At 54.9% G+C, this 22,499-nt stretch overlaps 1 protein-coding gene across 3 annotated transcripts in view; it reads right to left on the bottom strand.

The window, feature by feature from the left end:
• The window catches only part of TWF2 (twinfilin actin binding protein 2), a 58,858-nt gene that overhangs the window by 16,057 nt on the left and 20,302 nt on the right, over window positions 1-22,499 (bottom strand). Inside the window, exons 2-6 of one of the 3 annotated variants that reach the window (XM_075939440.2) lie at window positions 21,436-21,513; window positions 6,347-6,525; window positions 4,140-4,235; window positions 2,158-2,262; window positions 1,048-1,062 (exon numbers count right to left, since the gene is read on the bottom strand). In XM_075939440.2, coding sequence (XP_075795555.1) covers window positions 1,048-1,062; window positions 2,158-2,262; window positions 4,140-4,235; window positions 6,347-6,525; window positions 21,436-21,513 — 473 coding nt within the window. The remainder of the gene's footprint in view (window positions 1-1,047; window positions 1,063-2,157; window positions 2,263-4,139; window positions 4,236-6,346; window positions 6,526-21,435; window positions 21,514-22,499) is intronic. The other 2 variants (XM_075939442.2, XM_075939441.2) reach the window with 2 other exon arrangements.

Raw genomic sequence — 22,499 nt, 5'->3', positions numbered from 1 at the left:
CCACACGTGCATTAACACACACACAGTGAACAGAACAGAGATGCATTTGAAATGGTATCTACAGGGAGAAGGGAAGGAGAGAGACATGGGAAACAGCGTCAGTCACAGCACACCCCAAACTACACCTCCCCCCCCCATTTTGTTGTACGGTAGCAATGCCTCTTGTCACCCACAGAATTCTAGAGCTTACTCATTACACTGCGCGGAATCTGTAGTCAACTTGTTCCTGGTGGACTGTACAATTAAGTCCCAGCTGCTTGTGAGAAGGAATTTAAAGGGCACATTTCTAGGCCTCTGCGAGGCTTGATCTTTTATCTACACGTTTTCTGTGTGTGCCAAGATCAAGAAGTAAAACCAGAGGCAGGTCAATGCAACGGCAACGAGACTGCGATTGCCTGGCTCTGATCAGCGCTCCCTCATAGAGCACTGGTTTTTACGTTTGTACAGGGAAAAGAGTCAGGACATTGAACAAGTTATGGTTCCCAAAGCAAATGTAACTAAGTCCCATTGTATGTGAAGACATATTCCCGCCCCCCCCCCCCTTACCCCTAGCATCGAAAAGTGCTTTACAAATACCACCCAATTCAGAGACACCCATGTGGGAATGGGGATCAGTAATGCGTGAACCGAGGCTCAGAGGTTAGCTCGAGGATCCAAGCTCATAACGGAATGAGTGACAAGAGCTGGAAAGCAGGAGACCTAGCCCTTGCGCTAACCACTAGACTACCTTTCCTCTCGAGAAGAGAGCAGCGTCTAGCTCAACGTGCCAAGCTATGGGTGCGCTGGGAGCTGTCGTTCATTTCCTAAGGGCCGGGTCGCTAGAAGCCCAGCCAGAACATTGCAGTGGCTCTTCGCAGGTAGGCAGCACTAGTGGCGGTTCCAAATTTCAGAGGTTCAGCTTCAGAATTCTACCCAAGGGACATTGCACCCTGAGACCGCAGCACACCATGCACCCGCAGGCCGCTTACTGACCACATGCCCCTAGCTCCGGGGGGAAGCCAACACCAGACAGCACCCCGCAGGCCAGCATCCCTAGGAGGCACTTACCTGGGCAACTTTATCCTGCAAGACACAGCCGAAAAGCACTTAGCCCAGCAGCCCGGCGTGAGCCATTCAGGCAGGCATGACCAGCAGCCAGGAGCACCAGCAGGATGTGCTCTTGTTTGCCGCTGCGTTTAACCACAAGCTAATGCTGTTCCAATTCCCTCCCTAAACTGTATTTGCCTTTTACTGCAGAGAAAAGGGGCTGATTAAAGGAGAGATTTCTGCTTCCCCAATGGACCTGCTTGTCCCTGCCTCCCTCTAGCTAGGACACATTCATAGGGCATCTTGGTGCTATTTACAGTACACAAAGGAACATGTTTGGGACACACTTTGCATCAGCCAATACCTTCCACCTCTCCCCCACGAACAGACACTAGAGGCACCAATAACCCAGGGCTCCCAGCATCCTCAGACCCGGAAAACCCTGACCAAGTATCTTGCCCGAAGAGCCACAAAACCTGGGCCAGGCTGAACTCCCAGCTGGAAGCGTTACTGGGGTCAAGACCCCTGAGAGAACCCCTGTCGCTGCCTCCACAGGCCAGCTGACCACGGCGACCATGCAGGGGCAAGTCAGAGACTCTTTGGGGGCGTTTAGATGGAAATCAACATCCTGAGCGCCTCCCGGAACAGACAGACCTCCTGTCCAATCCCGCCAGGCTACAGTGGCTCAGGAGATGGGATTCTCTTTGGAGCCTGTGAGTGTCACCGACCCATAGAAAGGGCAGGAAAGGCGAGAGCAAAGCCGGGTGTAGGGAAGAGAGTGGAAGCACTGACAGGTACGTTGTAGCGCCCTGCATACCGCAGTAACCGAGCCTATTTGGCATGCGGGCTGGAAAGGCAAGTGCTGGAGCTGCGCAGCTTGGGGAGGGTAAAGCCGGGTCTCTTCTGGATAGACACACCCCCAGGTCAGCTCTCTGCCAACACAGCTCTACGTTCCCACACTACGCTTGACAGAATACTGTAGCATCTAGGTGTGCACACCCCAAGAGGCGGCGGCCAGTTTCCTGAGAGGCTATTTCGCAGCTTGGTGGATCTCGCTCCCTGGAGGCAACAGCTCCCAGCATTGGCTGTCTTGCACCCGCTGCTGGCACAAATCTCTCCCTCGCTTCTCACCTCATTAATACGGATTTGCTGGAGCTCCTGCTCGGCTGCTGTCAGAGGGGCCGGGGCGGAGTAGGACGACACATGCTTCTGGTAGCCACTGAGCGAGATGTCTTCCTGCAGCCAGGCAAGAGAAAGCATCATCAGCGGAATTATTACCGGACGGAGACAACACCTCCCAGAGGGCAAGAGACGGGAGGACCCGCTCTACTTTGCTGCTGCTTTCGAGGCTGACCACACGATCCAGTGCAGTGCGATCTCACACGCCTCCCAAGGAAGCCCAGCCCAGCCTGCAGAATGGTAGAGGCTCCACACACTGGGCCACTGTAACGGGGAGCGACCTGATAAACAGCAAAAGTCACCGAACGAGGCTCACCTCTCAGTGCCTCGAAGGGCCAAATCTGAGAGCGGTGGGGGCATTCCCACTGCTCCCAAGAGCACGCGCCAAAAGAAAAGTGATCCAGTCGATACAACATCTTTAGACAAACGGCAGGTACGCGTGCACGATCGCAAGCTGTGACACACCGCATACAGCACATCCTTTGCAGCACCATGACCTATCCAAAGATGTAGATTTGATCCCCGCTCTGGAGAGCTTCCAGCCCAGGGGTGAGTGTTTGTCTATGCTGGGAAGCTTTACTGAAATTGCTAATTTGGAATAAGGAAAGTGACTAGTTATTCCTGAACAGCCACTTCACTGACATTTCTAAGCACAGACCAGCCCAGAGTCTTCTTTTCGAAAAGTTAAGCAAGCTCTTCACTAGCTTTCTGCACATTCCAAACAATCCCCATCTGGAAGCCGTTTCTCCTTCCAGCTGCATGACTGCAACACAGTTCATGCACCTGGGCAGATCTGCGGCAGCTGGCGACACGAGCCTATTTCCATCTGTAACGGGTGCTTATCCCAAGCTGCAGGCACAGACCCAGCCAGCCCACTGGGTGCAGGTTGGCCAACGCCAGTGACTGTGGACTTTGCCAGCCCCTATCACATCCCTTTGGGAAAACCCTTGGAAAGTCAGTCTGTGTTGGAGCGCACACAGTCACAAAACTGGGCTGAGACACCAAGATGGGCGGCAGCTATTCGAGCAGGTGGCTGCAGTTAACAGGGTTTACTGGTTAGCAACCTGGTTTCATTTACTGAGACAAACTGCCACCTTGTGGCAGTTTTTATTTAAAACTATAGCGCCTTTTTAAAATAGCCCCTCACCTGCAATCTCCTCTATACACGTCATCTATTCTCTTCGAGGAACCACTACATGGCACAAATGAAACCCCCTCTTCTGCCTAGTGCCAAGGGGCGAGATCTGTAATCACTCTGTAAAGGGTTTCTTCCAAACAGACCAAGGGCTAAGGAAATTGACGGGCTAGCCCCGAATGGGTGAAGATGCAGGGGCAGGACTGCTGGAGCCAGCTCTCACAGTGAGGAGCAGACTGAAAGCAGCCTATTCCCCGGCTGCCACGATAGCCACCCTCACAAATCCCAGCACCTGCTGCTCAAGTGACCAGGCAAGGTCAAAGATCTGGGTCAATTTCACTTGTGTGCCAGCGCTTCTAGAAGAGAACTGGCTGCAGGCTCCCTCTCTAGCTTTAAAAGGATGAAGGCAGACTAAAGAAATGGAGAGAGCAGTAACAAGAGGTGGGAAAAGCCCAGCAGTGGTCCAGGAACATTTTAACCCCCGCACTGTGGTACCCCAAGCAGTCTGGGCTCTGGTTATTGAATCAACCCTGATCTAAACAAAAGAAAAGGTGGCCAGCCTGGTGACCTTCACTAGGGGGGGAAGAATTTACACCCGAGAGGCGCTGTTAAACCGACCTCAGCCCAGCACAGACACTGCTAGGCCTCTCAAGGGGGAGGATTTACTCTAGTGACGTAAAACCTCCCCAGCTGCTGCACTAGTACTCCAGTGACACTGCAGTTGCTGTAGACACACCCCTTGGTGTTAACCGGAGGGTGCTGCCTGCTTACAGTCTATGCCATGAGCCGCCGTCCATACCTTCACGGTCCCAAACAGCTCATCCTTTATGTGTCCTCCTCCAAATTCTTTCTTCACTGTTGCTCGGGTTGCTGCATACAGCATCTTCAGCCTGACCTGGACAAGTGGAGAGTGAGCGAGATGCATTCAGCGAGGTGGAAAATTGAACAGGATCGGAGTCTGAGCTCCGGCCCTCTGCTCATTCAAGGGCAGCTGCTCACTGGTGATACTACAAGTCAGCCGAGAAGACAGAACTCATCTCGTCAACAGGAATCCACCCCTCTCGTCAACTCCACCACCCCGACTTCAGTCCCAGGGCGAATGCCAGTCCTCTCTCTCAACCTGAGCTCGCTGGAAAACTCCACTTTTAACAGGAGAAAGCTGTGGCTGGGTTTCAATTGAAATGCACCATTTCTAGCCTTACCATGGCTAAGTCCAGAGAATAATTTCCCCTGGCTCCTTTGGTTGCCTCTTGCCTTGCACCTAGAGCCTAAAGCCTACTGCCTCCCCCCCCCCCCCACGTACCCCTACATACACCTACACAGTCAAGTTCTTGATGTCTTCTGTCCACAAGCTACCACTGCCCATCAAGACTGTTTTCCTGGACTCTCTCTCCCCTGCCCCAACCCCCCAAAAACTGCTGCAAGTCAGCGGCCCCCATTACGGAAAAACTGTGGCTAGTGCTCTGGGTTTTGATCAGTGACAGCCCCGAATGGCTAAAGCAGCCAGTGGTCACCTTGCCCCAAAGCACAGCCTGACGCCATAGCCAGCAGAGAAAACCGACGTAGGAGCCTGGCATTACTGGGGGAGGGGGACTCTGTAGTGCTGGTGACCAGGGACCGATAAAGTAAACCAAGCCAGCGGAGGCACTAGCAGTGACCGCTTTAATCAGCCCACCTAGCCTCCCGACTGCTCTTCTCATCAGGGGGTCTCGGAGCACTTCACAAAAGGAGGTCAGTGTCTTTATCCCCATTTTACTGATAGGGAAACGGAGGCCCGGGATGGTGACATGACTGAGGTCAGCCAGCAAGCCAATGGCAGAGCCAAGACTAGATCCCATTGCTGTTCTGTTCCCTCCCCTCCCCGCCACGCTGCCTCCCAGGGCTACCTGCTAAAGAGATTCAATCTTATTCCATTCTAACTCTCCGCCGCTGGCTTGAGCCAACCTTGGGTTCAGTCACCAGTTGTCACTGTTCCTCCACTGAAAAGCGGGAAGGAGAATCACTCTCGCAAGGAGGGAGGGGGCTTCAGAAACATCAGGAGCATTAGGGTCGGGTATAAACATTAATTCCCCAACCAGCCGCCAGGCGTCACTGTGGCTCCAGAGTTCAGGTTCTTTCGTGTGTTGGATGGTGTCCATGGAGGGATACAGGCTGGGAGCAGGAGAGGATGTACAGGGCAAGAGCATTCCTGCCCACATGCTCAGCGTCTATCTGATCACCGTATTTAGGGTCAGCAAGGAACTTCCCTCGAGCCATAGGGGCCGAGATCCTGGGGGGGTTTCACCCTCCTTTGCTGCCAGGATCACGGGTCACTTGCAGGTTTAAACTCGTGTACGTGGTGGGCTCTGTCTTTGAAATCATGGCTTGAGGGCCAGAATTGGGGTCTGGCACAGGAGGGGCTGGGTTAAGTTCTGGGGCGTGCAGGTGGCCAGACTGGATTATCTTGATGGTCCCTGCTGGTCTTAAAGTCCAAGTCAGCCCTGCTGTCACCCTGCCGGCCGGGGTTACATGTCAGACCCGCACTCAGACCAGGCTGGCTGGACCCCCTCTTCCCTGGAGCCAGTACCGGACCGACCCCGGAGCAAGATGGGAGGGGACCCTGTGGCCAGTACCAGCTTGCAAATGACACCAGGCTTTGGCCACTTACGGTGCACTTTTTGCCAGAGTAGAGGGGTTCAAATCTTGGCCAAGCTCCGTCATGAATAGTTACACTCCACTCCCGAAGTGCTGGATTTCACTCCCTGGAGCCTGTTAGACAGCCGGGCTTTCCCCAGAGAACCGATTGCACACGGCACTAGACAAGCCCACTCCAGACAGAAGCATCTGCAGAGCATGTCCGGCTCTGACTCGGCAGTGCTGCCCAGCACTTGAACCATTAGCTTTGCTAAGTGAGTCTTTGACGATTCCAATAATTAGCCCCTCACCAGAGCTCTCCTCTCCCCACCCAGCGCACACACAGGGAAATCACAACCCTGCAGAGGGAACGTCCAGAGCGCCAAGGCTTACCGGGGAATTGTCCGGGGACCAGGAGATGAAGAGCCACTCGAAGCCCTGGGCGTTCTGGGTGTCCAGCCGGTAGAGGATGTAGCACGGCTGCTGTTCGTCCAGCAGCGGCAGCACGAAGGAGTCGTAGTCCTTATCCCAATGCCGAGCCAGGTCTTTGGCAGCTCCCAGCACCAGCTGCTCTGCAGGGAGGAAGAGAAGAACTGTGAATGACAAAGCTCCACCAGGGCTTTGCACTCCTGAGGCTGGGCTCTGGTGCCCCAGGCCGGCCTGCTCCCTGCTCCCTCACCCGCCAGAGCACGTGCAAAGCCATCCACAGGCTGCTTCCCTACATGCAGCAACGTGCAGGGTGACCAGGAACACTCAGAGCCTGGGGGGAGAAGAGGGGCACAAAGTGCGCACACATCCCCATTAACACAGACGCAGGCTGCCTGCAAGAGGCACAGTGAGAAAGAGGCAAAGGGGAGCAGCAAGGTTCTGAGGGGCAGCAAAGGGGCACAAATTGGCATGGGAATACAAAGCGCCACCCACACAGGGAGAGCAGGCCTCGGGAACAGCTGGGCAGCGTGACCTGTTGCTAGAACAGGCGCCCGCATGCTCAAGGTTTAATGAATCCAAATAGCCACAGCTACACGTCACCCGCTGCACCGCTGAAAGCTGCTGGGGGGGGTGGGCTGCCTCCCCCAGACTCCCACTGAGCACACATCACAGCACGAGCTCTCCGCCACCGCAAGGCTGAGGATGGGCACGCAGGCCGGGGCTAGGACACGCAGCCTGGCTATCGCCACTGAGGGGCGTGGCCTGCACAGACCCACACGGCTTGCGCTCCAGGAACTGATCACTCGGCCCTTGCCTCAGCGGCTCCTCCACACTGCAGAGCGGTTGTTCGCCAGGAGGCCCAAAGGCAGCTCGGAATTCCCGGCTCAGCTGAGCTCCCCTGGAATCTCTCTGCCAGCTGTTCCTCAGACCCAAGAACCGCTTCCCTGACAGACCTGGGGGCGAGATTCTCAGAGCCCCCCAGTGCAATGCTTCCAGACTGCCTCCCCCTCCACAAACCCCCAGAGCCACCTTGGACCCTCCCTGCCCATGTCTCCCTAGTGGGGCTCCGGTTCCCCTTCTCTCCCAGAGCTTCTGGCAGAGCAACTACAGAGGCGACAGGGAAAGGCACCAAAGGGTTTGGGGCTTGCAGCTACCGCAAGCCAGGAGAGCAACATGTTACCAGAAAGCACCACTTCCCCGATGATGCAAAAAGAGGGGAGAAAAATCTCTGCTGAAACGTGATTGCCAACATGCGCAGCTTCCTGCCCGGGGCCTGCTGCTGTGGGTTGTGCCAGCTGCCCATGCCCTACCAGCCAGGGGCAAGCGGAGTCCTGGGCACCTCTTGCTGAAGGCCCTGGGGCTATGGTGCCAGGCAGGGCCATGCCTGCACCTCACACACTTCCTGTTCCTGCCGAGCTGGTGAGCAAGGCCGACGCGCCGGCCTGAATGGGCACAGGCCGCACCGGGACCTGCCTGCGAAGGGAAGTGCGGAGCATGCAGGGGAGGAGGGGCGGGACGTTCAATCGCCCATCTGCTGCGGGGGTGAAGCCTGGGGAATCGGTGTAAAGGGCGGGCTGGGTGGGCAGGAACACGCTGGGGAGAAAGGCAGGGTGGGGCCCACGGCTCAGCTTTCATGGAGCACGGCTGAGTCAGAGCCCAACATACCCCACTAGGGCCTCCCAAACAGGGATGTCAAATTCCGGTTACCAAGGTAACCAGTTAAACCTTGTATTTAACCAGTTAACTGGCCCAGCAGGCTCCTCCAGCCCGGGCGGGGAGCTGCTCCGCCCGACCTAGGCTGCTCCAGCTCAGCCGGGCCCTCGGTTACCCGGTACGCAGGTGGGTAAGGCAATGCTTACCAGGTAACCGGTTAACCCTTTACATCCCTACCCCCAAAGCAGCAGGGCTTCAGCAAACAGCCCCAGCGAGGGGCCCTGGCACAGAGCTGGCCTGAGCCCCAGCGGCCATCTGGCCCTGCAGCAGTCCCCAGCAAGGAGGGACACGGTCAGTGCATGACAAGCCACGGGGTGGAAAAGCAGGGCCTGTCTTCTCAGGCTGGCACAAGCTGCAGCCGCCCAGCCCGCGGAGGTGCCTTGTGGCCCAAACCCAAGGGCATGCTCGCGGCTCAACGCAGGCCGCTAAGTGCTGGGTGGCGAGCCAGCGCGGGCGGCAGACCAGAGCCTGCAATTTTCACTCCACTCCCATGACGACATTCCAAGGGAAGCCAAACCCAACCACTGTCTCTTCTCCAGCACCGTGCGGCAACCCGTACAGCTCCCACTCAGGAAGTACCCGGGGGAGTGCCACTGCCCCTTCCCCCAGGGCTCCTGTCACGCAGGGATGCACCCAGGCATTAGAAGGTTCCTACTGCTGCTGTGATAACGAGTTTCCCGGCAAGTGGAAGCAAAACAGCCTCTGCAGGGTTGCCAGGCAGCTGGATGAAAACAGAGCGCCAGTCTGCGAGGCTCCCTCCACCTTTGAAGATGCCCTGTGTAAAGGCAACATCCCACTCAGCACCACTAGGCTTGGAGATAAACAGAGGTTTCACACGGCCCTAATTTCCACCTAACCTCCCCACAGCTGCTTCGTCCTCCAGCAGAAAGCCTCATCCCACACATCCACTGTGCTTGGCGCTCTGAGGAACCTAGCAATTACGGTTCTTGAAATTCAAATCCACAAAAAAAAAAAAAAAAAAAATCTTTGTTTCTACCAGCAGCTCCAAAAAGCTAGGGCCTACTTTCTAGAGCTGTGTACACACAAGTACTGCAGCTACCTGCACACTACAGCCCCCGGGCCTGCGAGCTTGGCCGTCCTGGACTCTCACTACGTTCCGGAGGACGTGAGCGTGCACACAAGGGAGAGAGGAGTCAGTGGCAGTGACCCTGCAGCGCGAAGCGCTTCCACTGACCTTCAGCCTGTCTGCGACCTGCCGCTCGCAGTTTGGCTCGCTCCTGCAGCCGAGCTCCATCTCGAGCACACACAAACCAGCCATCGGCTTCTGGCTTGCTGGCAGCTCCATGGGCAGATCTCTGCAGAGCGAAACGCTTCCCTTGGAAGGGCACTACTCTGCAAGACAGCCTCCTCACTGACCCACCCCATCTGCCAACACAGATCACCTGCGCTAGCCAGTCAGCTGCAGGTCTCTCAGGCTACAGGCTGTCCTGTCGCACTGCCAGACCCCAAGCCCGCAGAAACCCATGAAGGGGGGCCCAGGATTCTCAGGAAGGCAGCCAGTTTGGGCAGGGAGCAGAGGCCAGAGACTCCAGCCAGGGAAAAAGCAGCAGCCAAAACCAGGGACATCTGGACGCTCCCAGAACGTTGGCTGTCAGGCGCTGATTGGCTGTTTACTCCAACCGACTCCCTCCCTCTGCATCACAACAGGGTGTGAGGTGCAGGGAGCGGCTCCCAACTCCAGACACGCGGACCCACCCTGGTGGGGAGATGTGCCCCCCCAACCCAGGTGCTACTGCAAGGAGAGACCGGGGGGCGGGAGGTCCTCTCTCCATGCAGTAGCCCCAGAGCAGCCTCCTTCACCCCAAACACCTCCTGAATCCAGGCCCAACCCCAAAGTTTGTATCCACAGCCGGATCCCTCAGACCCCTGTGCACCTCCTGTGCCAGCCCCGAGCCCATCATCCCCACTCCACCCCAGAGCCTGCAATCCCAGCTAGAGCACTCGCAGCCTTGAACCCCAACTCTCTGCCCCAAGCCTGAGCCCCCTCCTACCTTATAAACCCTTTGGCCCCCCACCACATGAATTTTTCTATGTGCACCAACATGAAGGTGATGGTGATGTGTCGCACGTCCCCGCCATGTCGCATGTCCCTTCCACACTGGTGTACCTAACAAAATTCAATCCACTCAGGAAGGGGAAAATGGGAGGAAACGCTGGTTGCAAAGGGCAATCATTGCCTGTCATTTGCAGGCCAGTTGTCAGGACAGGCAGTTGCAGGAGTCCAGTGAGACCCTGTGGGCTCTGCACCTGTGAACAGGCTGGGACGTGATTAGAAACCGGAAAGTGGCTGGGGCTTCGCCACATCTCACCATTCTGTAACTGGGCCGGCAGAACAGCGAGGGGCACGCGTATCCTGGGCTGGTTTCAGCTGTAGCGCAGACCAGGCTAAAGCGCCAAGCATTTAGAGCAGCCACACAAACCTGGAGCAGTGACGGAGCCATTCCCAGCGCTCCCCAAGGCACCTAATGCACGGGACACCCAATCTGGCAGAGCAATGCGTTCCACTGGCCCTGATCTCACCCAGACACAGCTGCCAGCGTCACAAGAGAAGACATGTTGGTGCTCAGTGTTGGTCTAACTCTCCTCCCATGGAAGTCAATGGCAAAACTCCCCTCAACCTCTACGGCAGAGCTCGGTGGATCTCTCAGTCTCCAGTAATCCCTATTTCTACTGGATGGATTTCCTGGGCAAGCAAGACGGTACCGACGTCCAGCGATTCCGAAGTTACCCTGTCCCCGAGCCCTCTCTCATGTTTAAGAACCACTGGCGAGAATTTACACACGTCAAGAAAAACTGCAAACTGAGAAGTGATTTTCTTTGGTATCTTTTAGCTTCAAACCAACACAACACACAGACGGGAGAGGCACAAGATCTGCAATGGACTAAAAAAGAAGATAGGAATCCTTCTGTCCCTGTTCAGCAAACAGTTCCTGCCATTACAATCACACGGTTAACTCCGCAGGTGTTGCTCTGGTGAAGTCCTTCAAGAGGAAAAGGAGAGAGTAATTCACACACACACACCCCGAAGTGACCTAGGATACGTCAGCGCCTGCAGTGGCAGCCTTTTAATGTCTCTGCCAGAGTAACCGACAGTCGGTGCGATTTTCTAAGCTCTGCACAGACAACCATCCACCCACAGCACACCATGATTGCCACAGATGAACATGCAAATCCAGTCGCTGTGCGTACACACGGCCAGAGAGATGCATGCGAGGAGCATCTGCACAGTTGACAAGATTGATTCATAGGGCTGGCAGAATCCTCTGTTTCCTCTGCCGAGTTCTGAGCTCTCACTCGCGGATGTTTTAACACTGCTCGTACTCACTTCAGTCCCTGCTGTGTCAGCCTGCCTTGGCCGCTGGACTCTCCACTACTGCTCCAGCCAGACCCAGCACTCATCTGCCACTGTATACCAGGCTTCCTTCAATTACTGCCTAACCCACCTGCCCAAATCCACACTAGTATCCGTGGTTCCTCTCAGCTTTAAAAGCTTCCCTTGTCTCTTACGCTCGCTCCAGACTAACGAGAGAGGCACCAAATAGGTTAAAAACAGATTAAAAAATCCTCCTAGTGCTGCAACCCTGCATGATTTCACAACACCCAGACTCCAACGGCTGCTTCCACCTCCATTGGCAGCTCCCCATCTCCTTCCTTCCGTCCACTAGCGGCACAACAGCTCTGCTGCTGAGCTAAAGCAGCGTTGCTCCACCCTGGGCCCACAGCCCAGCATACGAGAGGCAGCTAATTGCCCTGATTTTCACAGAAGGGATTTGACCCTCGCCCTCTCAATCCAGTGCTCACTTCTGGAGACCCGCCTGGAGAAATGGAAGCCAACAGGGGGCTATGAAATACCCAACAGGAGTGAAACCCTGTCTCAACCTCAGGAACCAGTGGTTGATAGCTTGGAGGGAAGAAATCAAAAAAGGACGGGGCAGTGGAGCAGGTGGGGGCCAGGAAAACCTTCTCAGACAGCAGGAGTAACCTCTGGGTAGCCAGCAAAGCCCAGGGTAGACACTTGCCCTTCTGTTTCTCCGCCACACAGACTACCCTGCTCCCAGGGCGCCAGGCACGGGCTCCTGCCCGGGTACTGCCACAAGGCCACGCCGCTGCAAGTGGCTGAAGGGCTCACCTGGCGGCCGGCCACACTTCTCACTTCCCTACACACAGGCTGCTGCCCCACCAAACCTACCCTGCCCCCCACGGCAGTGCTCCCGTTGGGCATCACTGGAGCCATGTGACATGAACATTGCGAACACTGAAAGGACGGCCGGGCTGGATAAACGCCACCCAGGGCCCGAGCGCGATCCTGGGACCACCCCGAGAACAAACCCATGTCCCATAGTAGGGAGGCCGCCCCGCTGCAGAACAGAGATCTCAGCAGGTGTCTACACCTGGGAAACCACCATGACAAGAGGCAGACTGAGCCGAGGCGCGGCTGACTCACACCCCTCCAGCGTTCCTCTCCCGTGTTGTCCCTGGGGCCAGGAACAGTCTAGCTCCTTAAACACTGATCCCTCCTTCCTCCCACCCTACACACACACAGGCACAGCTAAGTCACCCAGCGAGCCGTCCGTCTGTACCCGGCCAAGAGCTGCACATCCGTCTGTACCCGGCCAAGAGCTGCACTGCCCGAGCTGCATGGAGGCAAAAAAGTCCCCTAACTTCAGGCAAAGCCTCCGGCTCTGCCGCACACATTCAGAGTTCAAGCCTCAGTAGGTGTCCTCTTGCTGCACTCACTTGCATCTTGGACTGTGAGGAAGGGGATGCTAAGCATTTTAACCATCAGAAAGCCAGGCAGAGAGGTCAGCAGGGACAGCGTGACCCATTGCCCCCCTGGCTGGCAGGTGACGGGATAGACCAAGTACTTAAAACTGAGGGACACGTGCTCCCATAAAGGCTAAAGTCCCTGTGAACAACAGAGTCCTCCAGCTGGGAGACGGGACGTTGGTTTGCCTCATTTGCTGGGTCTCCTGAGATCTCACGCACGTTCGGTGGCAAAGTTCATCTACCCACAGCGCCTTAAGGAGCAGCTTCAAAACCCAGACAGATTGAAACCACCCAGCTGGCCCCCTGGGCATTTTTGTCCATCTCTCAAGTAGGCTGGAAGACCTGCTCTTCTCCCTCGATACCAGACCCAAGGAACCTCCAGGAACAGGAACTGAAAGCTTGAATCTCTCTCCGGGTCACAGGGTCATCTGATCTCAAAGCTAAGTGTGTTTGGAGGTCAATGAGTCTACTCTAAAAAGGAAGCAACAGGAACCTCCCTGTCCTTTCAAACCTAGGGAGACTTCTCACACTCCCCACTGCCCCTCCCCCCCAAAGCTCATCCCCGATTTCTTTCCCTAACCCTGCCCCCTGGGTTTGGCATTCGGCTGAGCGCTAGTGATGTGGATTCATTTATTCTGACCAACCACGCCTGCAGTGACAGCTCTTAAATAACACCGCAAGTGACAGTTCACAAGGAGCAGGGCAGCATTTGGGAAGATTATTTCAGTTTCCAACAGATCCGGCTCTGGGGAAGGAGAAGACTCCGATCCAGACGCAATGGAGCTAGTCGGCAAATGAAACAAGAACAGGAGAGGCAGCTGGCAAGGCATTGAGCTACGCCAGCCTTAAAAGCTCAGGGTCTGCGGAGATGGAGGATAATAAAGAAAGTTGCTTCCTCAACCACGCCCAGGAGCGCATGACTCATGCGGGAACGGTTCGCCCAGGCGAGGCATTTTTCTAAACGTCCAATCCATTAGGCAGCATGTTATTTACGTTTGGGAGAGTGCTTGGCTTCCTGACCCTGGTAGGTTTGCTCACAGAACAGCCATTCGCAGGCTGCTTCCCTTTTAATTACCTTAAAAGGCAGACTGTCCACAGCTTTGGTTGCCTGCACACAGAGCACTGCAGAACAGCAGCCCAGACGTCTGCAGGACGGACAGACCTCCAAACAATGACAGGGGGTCACAGAGAGTCATTACACTCACGACAGCCCCTGGAGCCCTCCTGCCTGGTGTTCCAAGCAAAGGCCCAGGACAAAGGCACTCCTGAGCTGGAAGCCTGGCTCTGACACAGGCTGCCCCAGACCTTGGGCAAATCACTTAACCTCTCTGTCTCAGACTCCCCCTTCCAAAAGAGCATGGAATCATCCCAGAGAGAGTGGAGAGCTTTCAAGGGCATTACTAATGTTACCCAGTACTGCTGTGCTCAGAGCTACTGGGGTGAGCGCCCTCCCTACTTCACACGGTGCTGGACACTACCAGCTCTAGACATAGGAATGGGCAGACTGGGTCAGACCAAAGGTCCAGCTAGCCCAGTGTCCTGTCTGCCGACAGTGGCCAGTGCCAGATGCCCCAGGAGGAGGGAACAGAACAGGGAATCATCAAGTGGTCCCTCTTCTGTCACCCATTTCCAGCCCTGACAAACAGAGGCCAGGGACACCCTCCCTACCCATCCTAGCTAACAAGTATTGATGGACCTAACTCCATGAAGCTGGACCTATCGTTGAAGCTGAGAAGTGCCGGGTAAACACTAAATATCGTCAGACCCCGACCAGGGCAGCCGCTGGCAGCGTAAAACTTTCCGACACCTAGAACACCCCAAGCAGAGCCCGCCTTGCAGGACACAGAATACTTTGCAATATAATTCGCTCTCTCAAAACCTAAAAGCGTCTTGGCACCTTCCACCTACACCAGTGGTTCTCAGTCCACGGGACCCCCACGTCCTAATCAGCACCCAGCTATGGCCCAGGGGACCCCCCCACGGCCCTACCGGGAGCGTACACACTGCACGGATGAAGCTCACACAACACAGAGAGCTCCACAGCCAGCCCCCAAGGGTCAATGGGCTGAGAATCACTGTACTAGCCCTTAGAATAGCAAGCAGGACTGGACAGCCACTCTCAAAGGAGCTGGCTGCCTCCTGTCAAGTTCTAAGAGGCAACAAGTGGAAAGTTCCACCTTTGCGGCACCAAGCACCCAGCCGGGAACAACACTGGCAGCTGCGCAGCCCAAGGCCAGCTAGGCAGAGGCAGGGAGAGCCACGGCAGACCGGCAGGGTCCACTTCTCTGCTCAGAGGCCTGTTTGATCACAAGCCACCCTCGGATAGAGGAGCTACGGCAGCAAGAGCAGAACCAGCCTGCCCTCGTTACTCCTTTGCCAAGGATGAATGGAGCATCAATATGTTGTTTGCCCCACTGTGCCTCAGTTTCCCACACAAGACAGACAGTCTGTGGCACAGCAGCCATTCAGTGTAGGTCTGCCATGACCCAGGCCAGCTTCTTTGCCACTAATATCCTCCCTCGCTACAGGAGCGTCCCTTGTCTGACTCCTCACGGGACCTTCCGAGGCTGTTCCCAGCCCCAGTCAAGCCCACTAGCCCAGTGCCAGCTCACTGCTTACACTGCAGAAGCCACACTGCAGCAGACTCCCCAGGAGTGGGGCTGGCAACCGGCTCCCAGCGTGCACTGGCTGCTGGCCCCACTCCCCGGGAGCCGGCTGCGCTGCAGGCTCTGCACTATTAGTTTTATACTGCAGCACCCGCGGCGTGTAACCATCTGACCACTAAGATGCTTAACGGTTACCTAATCCACCACGGCATTTCTAAATCGATTCACAATGTAAGGACTGAGGATCGTTCCGGGTTAGCTGCTAGCAAGTCTACTCCATCTCTGTGGATCCCAGACCTACACCTACTCCCCTCTCTACAGTCGGGAGCCTGAGCTATTACACAATGTCCCCCTCACAAGTCGCCATCAGAAGCCTCACACGCCCTCAGGAAAACCAGGCCTCCTCCCCTACAGCTAAAGGGAGCTCACAGGTAAACCTCCCAGGCAGCCTGAGGCCCTTCCGGGAAAGACATGAAGCACTCCCATTCGGTCGGCAGCGCTGACAGCACATGGCTCTCTGGAGCGGTGACGAACGAACGATCCCTCCATGAGATCACCAGCTGCAAGTCATCCAATGCTGAGTCAGCTGCACTGCGGGGGAAAAGTGAGCACCCCGCATATGCGGAACCCGTCCTGAACTCAGCCTGCCAGGCCAGCATTAGCCCGAGCGACAGGGGAGGGAACTGAAGCACGGAGATTAAGGGCTTTATTTGCAACGATGCTGGGAGCTCTCAGCTTCTAATTACTGGAGTGAGCAGAGCTTCTGAAAATCAGGCCCCATGTGACTCACCAAGGTCACAGTGAGTCAGTGAGAGCTGGGCCCAGAACTTGGAGCACCTGACTTCCAGCCCTGTGGTTTAGTCACACGGCTGCCCTGCCTGTTGTACACATGGTCCAGCCTCTACCTGGAAAATCCCTGGGTGTTGCACAACGCCGGGGGGGCACATGGAAGCAGAGAATCTGCTCCACACGTCCAGCATGACTAGTCCCTCGGCCAGCCTAGTAAGGGCCGAGCAGAGAGAGGTGCGGACACACACAGGAGAGGGAGAGGGGGACGATCATCCATCCTGGGGTATCTGGGTAGGAGCCAGCCGAGAGAAAGCCAAACCAGGAACAGAAGTTGATTCCTCCGCGGACTCCATGGGTAGCCAGACCTAGGCAGTTTTCTATCACGTGCTCTGGGCAGCGCCTCCAGCAGGTACCCCAGCAATGCCTCACCACGGGCGTGGGGATGCAGCAGTGGTGTTAAGGATTTTAGGGTATGTCTAGACTACATGGCTCCGTCGACGGAGCCACGTAAACTAGTTTACCCGACATAGTCAAGGAAGCAGGGTTTTAAATAATCCCTGCTTCATTAAAATAAAAATGGCCGCCGCGCTGTGCCAACAATCAGCCGATCCGGCACAGCACGGCAGTCTAGACGAGGCATAAGGCAGCGGTCGACAAAGGCGTTCCCTGTTGACCGACCGGCGCCTCGATTGCCACGCTGTGCCGGCTCAGCTGATTGTAGGCACAGCGTGGAAGCCATTTTTATTTTAATGACATTGACTATGTCGGGTAAACTAGTTTACATGGCTCTGTCGATGGAGCCATGTAGTCTAGACACACCCTAAGATCATTAACACCACTGCTGCATCCCCACGCCCGTGGTGAGTACCCAGCCGCTCTAACTTCAGCGGCACAATTCACTGCACGCCAAGAGGTACGTGCCTGCTCTGCCTGCCCCCTGCACTTCCCCTAACGAGAGGCTCTGCCCAGAGGACAGCCATGGGATCCCTTTCAGTCGCTCCCTGCCCTATGCAGGGACTGAAGTGGGATACAGAATCTGTCCCTGTGTCTCACATTTACCATCCCCAATTCGCTGAACGTGACAGTGCAGATTTCATGCATTCCCATACGCCCCGGCAGTACTGCAGAGGACACACCTTGGGATGCCGAGGGACCAAGCGCACCAAGCACAGACCTGATACACGTGGCTGGATTTAATCACAGGCTAAACGGGGACATCATCTTGTGCCAGCTCAGTTCAGGCATCTCCACCTGATGGAGCCAAAGACCAGCCTGCCCATCACCCCAAAGAGAACCGTGCCCTGAGCCCTTCTGCCCGCGCAAGCGGCAGACAGGCTGGACAGAATGAGATGAATGCCTGCAAGGCAAGTTTTACGGTGGCCGGCTGCTCCAGAAGGCAGCCTGCTCTGGGACATACCACAGTTTGGCCCACGGAAAGCCTCTCCTTCAGGCTCCATTGGTCCATTTACTGATATGATAAGTGAGAGTTAGTGCCAATCGCCCCAAAGAAAACACGCTGATTTGCTGCACTCAGTTTAAACCCCAAATAGAAGAGCAGGAACAGAAAAAGATCCTGACGCACAAGAAGGTGGGTGCGAAACACCTGGTGACGGGGAGACCCAGCCTGGTTTCTGGTCCCAGCCAACACCTGCACTTCCCAGCTCTACACCTGTGGTCAGCTCCCCCGCGGACTGAGTGAAGTTGTGTCAGTTTGCACTCGTCGAGGAGCCGGCTCTGGAGTTTTGCTCACCCTGTCCTAGGGCAGTAACAGAGGCCCCCTGGGGTGTGCACGCCACAGGATCGGCTAAGGAGAGAGCAGCCATCGGGCTGACTCAGCCGTGGTCCACACTACAAGTGTGAGTCACCACGGTATCGCTCAGGGGCATGGAAAATCCACCCCCTTGTGCAACACAGTTATACCCCCCTCCCCAACTCCTGCTGTAGACAGAGCTGTGTCGACCGGAGAGCTAAACCCATCGTAGCTACTGCCTCTCGGGAAGCAAGTAAGCTGGTACGCCCCGCTCCGCACGCTGACGGCCACTGTACAAGGGTAAGATTCCCATGCCAGTGCAGAGCACAGGCGGCATACCCCTCCCCTTGGGGCTTCCCTCACCCTCAGGAGCCGAAACCTCGCCCCTCCCCCCATGGCCTCCAGTCCCAGTGCCAGATGACCAGAGTCGGAGGGGAGGGGGAAAGGCCCCAACAGGCTTGAACCAGCAGTAACAGCGCCCCCTGGCACCCACCCTGGGGATCGGATAATAGCCCAGTGGCCGCACTCCCAGCCCTGAGCCCCCCCGCACTTCCCCACCCTACTCCCTGCCCCGACTCCTGCCCTCACCTCCCTCCCCACACCCGAGCCCCCTGCGCTGAGCCCCCCACACCTCCCAAACCCCAGCCCTGAACCCCTCTCCTGGGGAGGGGTTGTGCTAACACTGTATCCATAAGAACTGTAAGTTACTTCCACCCTGCTTGGGAAGCTCTCCCTTTGGCGCCCGTAGTGTTGCACTAGTGTAAATAAGCCCTCACGGACAGACGTTGGTGCTCTGAGGCTATCTACACGACAGCTTCTCTCAGCATAAGCTGGGTCACCTGCAGAGTGCGGGAGAGGTGTGAATAAATGACTGACAGGCCGACAAGCACGGCACGGGAGAGCTTCTGCCACAGAGCTGCTGCCGCTCGCAAGGACTGGAGTAGTTCAGCCGAGCGAGAGCTCTCTCCCATCAGCCCACGCTATAGAGCTCACAGGGCGCAGCTGCACCATCCACCCATGTAAGCAGGTAAGTTCTAGCGTCACAGAGCACTGAGCCTTGCAAGGGACTGCAGAGGAAAAGGTCACGCCCCAGAACGAGGAAGAATCATATAAACCACTAGCAGCCTCATTTAAAAAGACTGCACTCAGGGGCCAAAGGTCCCTCCCCAAAGGCTCTTAAATAAAGTAAGTTGTCATGGCATAAGAGGGAAGGTCCTTTTGTGGATTGATAATTGGTTAAAAGACAGAAAACAAAAGGCAGGAATAAATGGTCAGTTTTCAGAACAGAGAGAGGCAATTACTGGGCTCCCCCAAGGGTCTGTCCTAGGACCAATCCTATTCAACTTATTTATAAATGATCTAGAGAAAGGGGTAAACAATGAGGTGGCAAAATTTGCAGATGATAACTATCTTGAGCAGTTTGGTAAGACTAAAGCTGACTGCAAAGAGTTTCAAAAAGTTCTCACCAAATTAAGTGACTGGGCAACAAAATGGCAAATGAAAGTTAATGTTGGTAAATGTAAGGTAATGAACATTGGAAAAAATAATCCCAACTATACATACAATGTGATGGGGACTAGTTTGGCTACAACTACTCAAGAGAAAGATCTTGGAGTCATTGTGGATAGTTCTCTGAAAACATCCACTCAACATGCAGCAGCAGTCAAAACGGCAAACAGAACGTTAGGAATCATTAAAAAAGGGATAGAGAGTAAGACAGAAATATCTTACTGCCTCTCTATAAAACCATGGTACACCTACATCTTGAATACTGCGTACAGATTGGGAATGTTAAATATCGGTTAATTGAATAGTCGATTATCCTCACGAGTTCTTATCAGTTACCTGACTATTCTATAGTACCCCCGGTTGGGGCTGGCAGCCAGTGCCCCACTCCCGAGGAACCACCTATCACTCCGCACTGCTGCCTCTGTATCAGAGACAGCAGCATGGGGTGGAAGCAGCCCCTGTCTGGGGGGAAAAGGAGGCTGAGCTCCCAGATCTGGCGCGAGCTGGAACGGAGCAGGGCTGTCTGCCTGCCTCTTAATACACTTTAAATGCAGAGCCACAGCAGAGGAGAGTCCTGGACCCTGCACGAGCCAGGACTGAGCCAGGCTGCTGGCCAGCTTGCTAAAAAAATTACTGGGGGGGAGGAGGAGGAGGAATGCGGGTAGTCTATAGCATTAACCTATAAGCTTTTGCTTATCGGTTAGTCGACTGCACTATTACATCCCTACTACAGATGTTGCCTCATTTCAAAAGAGATATACTGGCATTAGAAAGGGTTCAGAAAAGGGCAACAAAAATGATCAGGGGTTTGGAATGGGTCCCATGTGAAGAGAAATTAAAAAGACTTGGATTTTTCAGCTTAGAACAGAGAAGACTAAGGGGGGAGATGATAGAGGTCTATAAAATCATGAGTGGCGTGGAGAAAGTGAATAAGGAAAAGTGATTTACTTGTTCCCATAACATAAGAACTAGGGGCCACCAAATGAAATGAATGGGCAGCAGGTTTAAAACAAACAAAAGGAAGTTCTTCTTCGCACAGCACACTGTCAACCTGTGGAACTCCTTGCTTGAGGAGGTTGTGAAGGCTAGGACTTTAACAGGGTGCAAAAAAGAGCTAGATTGATTCATGGAGGTTAAGTCCATTAATGGCTATTAGCTAGTATGGGTAGGAATGGTGTCCCTAGCCTCCATTTGTCTGCAAATGGGTGACAGGAAAGGGATCATATGAGGATTACCTGCTGTGTTCCCTCCCTCTGGGGCATCTGGTATTGGCCACTGTCGGCAGACAGGATACTGGGCTGGATGGACCTTGGGTCTGACCCAGTATGGCCGCTTTTATGTTTTTAAAGCATGAGTATTCCTGCAGCATCTGGGGCTGTTATTCTGCTTGTGTTTCTATAGCATCCATCGCCATGGCAGCCCAGAGGGGGGTCTCATTCCTGCAGAATCCTGCTGAAGGGCAGTTGGCAAACAGCCCCAAGGAAGCAGAATAGTCTACCCCAGCCAGGCCTTATTGTCAAGCCCAGGCCCAGCAGCCAAGAGACCTGACCGAGAACAGCAGAGCAGATACCAGGCATTGCATCGGGCCACACTGACCTCAAACACCTTCTCACCCACAGGGAAACGGTCACTGACCACAGCACAAGCAAGCGGCTCCACTCAAGACAACAAAAGGCATCTGAATTCTGCTCCTTTAAAAAGGCAGCTGTGTTCACGCCACACTCAGCACCCGGCCATCTATTCTGAGCAGCTGCATTCCAGCAGCCCCAGCAAGATTTTCCATCCATGGCAGCAGGCTCTCCTTCGTTCTGGCAGGATCAGCCCCGGCCAGGGAGGAGAGACACTGATGAGGGAAGGAAACTAAGCAGCACAGAGAAGTGGAATTAAATAGAACTTACCCTCCTCAATGACGACTTTGATGAGGCGGATCGAGCCATTCCGGGCCTTAGCAAAAAAGTCCTTTAACTCCGTGGTGGCTAGAAGAACCAGAAACATAGTGATCAGACTTAGGAGACAAACCAAATGTTATTCTGCTCTTCAAACCAAGTAAGGTGTGTGTGTGGGGTGGGATGGTGGGGGGGAGGAGGAACAAGAACTAAATAGGAGAGAGAGTAAAAAATCCCAGAGGGTAAAAATGGACAAAAAAAAAATCAGAAGCAGCTGATTTCACTTGCTGTGTGATCTACGCTACCAGGGCTACCAAGTCCTGTCTCTCAGAGGTTTCAGAGTTAAATACTGCCTAGGAACACATGTGATCCAGAGAACTTGATCCTTGCATCGGGTGAACATAATCGCCCAAATTTAGATGATGGTTTGGCTGGGGTGGGAGGGAGGCCAGGCTCAAATGTCAGTTTATCAAATGTGCAGCCTATCCCGGTGTGCATGTCAGGCCAGGAAGGCGGGCGGCTGGAAGGTGTGATGATGGGCAGAGGCAGCTCTGTTGTGATCACACACTTGCCTTGGTTACGTTGGGCTTTGGATCCTGTCTGCCGAAGAGCATGACCTCCAGCGGGAAGGCTGCATAACACAGAAGCTGCCAGAAGTGTATAGGAATCGGAACTGTACCCGCTTTGCATTTCACTCTGCTTGTCCCACTGTAACCCCTCTAGGAAGAACTGTGATAAACCTGGGCAATTAAGGCCTCAGGTTCTGTTTGTGTGTTAGCAACAACTGCTGCATCACCTAGCAGGACTCCCCCAGGGCCTGAGTTGCTTTGGTTGGAAAAGACTGATGCAAGCTGGTTTCAAACACAATTCCTAGCATGCCTTCCGCACTTCCCACCAGCGCAGTTCCAGGTGACTGCGGATATGACGCTAGCAGGATACCCCACTCGCTCACACCCCAGAGGATCCCCTAGCACTGGAATAATGGATGCTCTCATATACAAAGGAACCTCCCTGGCCCAGGCCTCACTGAGAGGAAGCCACCTCTGAGTTTAACTCACCAGCTGTTTAGCAGCATC

The sequence above is a fragment of the Pelodiscus sinensis genome, chromosome 11 (genome assembly GCF_052426305.1).
Source record: "Pelodiscus sinensis isolate ZL-2025 chromosome 11, ASM5242630v1, whole genome shotgun sequence".
Lineage (NCBI taxonomy): Eukaryota > Metazoa > Chordata > Testudines > Trionychidae > Pelodiscus > Pelodiscus sinensis.
Note: the sequence above shows the minus strand (reverse complement) of the source record. Positions and strands in the feature narration are given on the sequence as shown.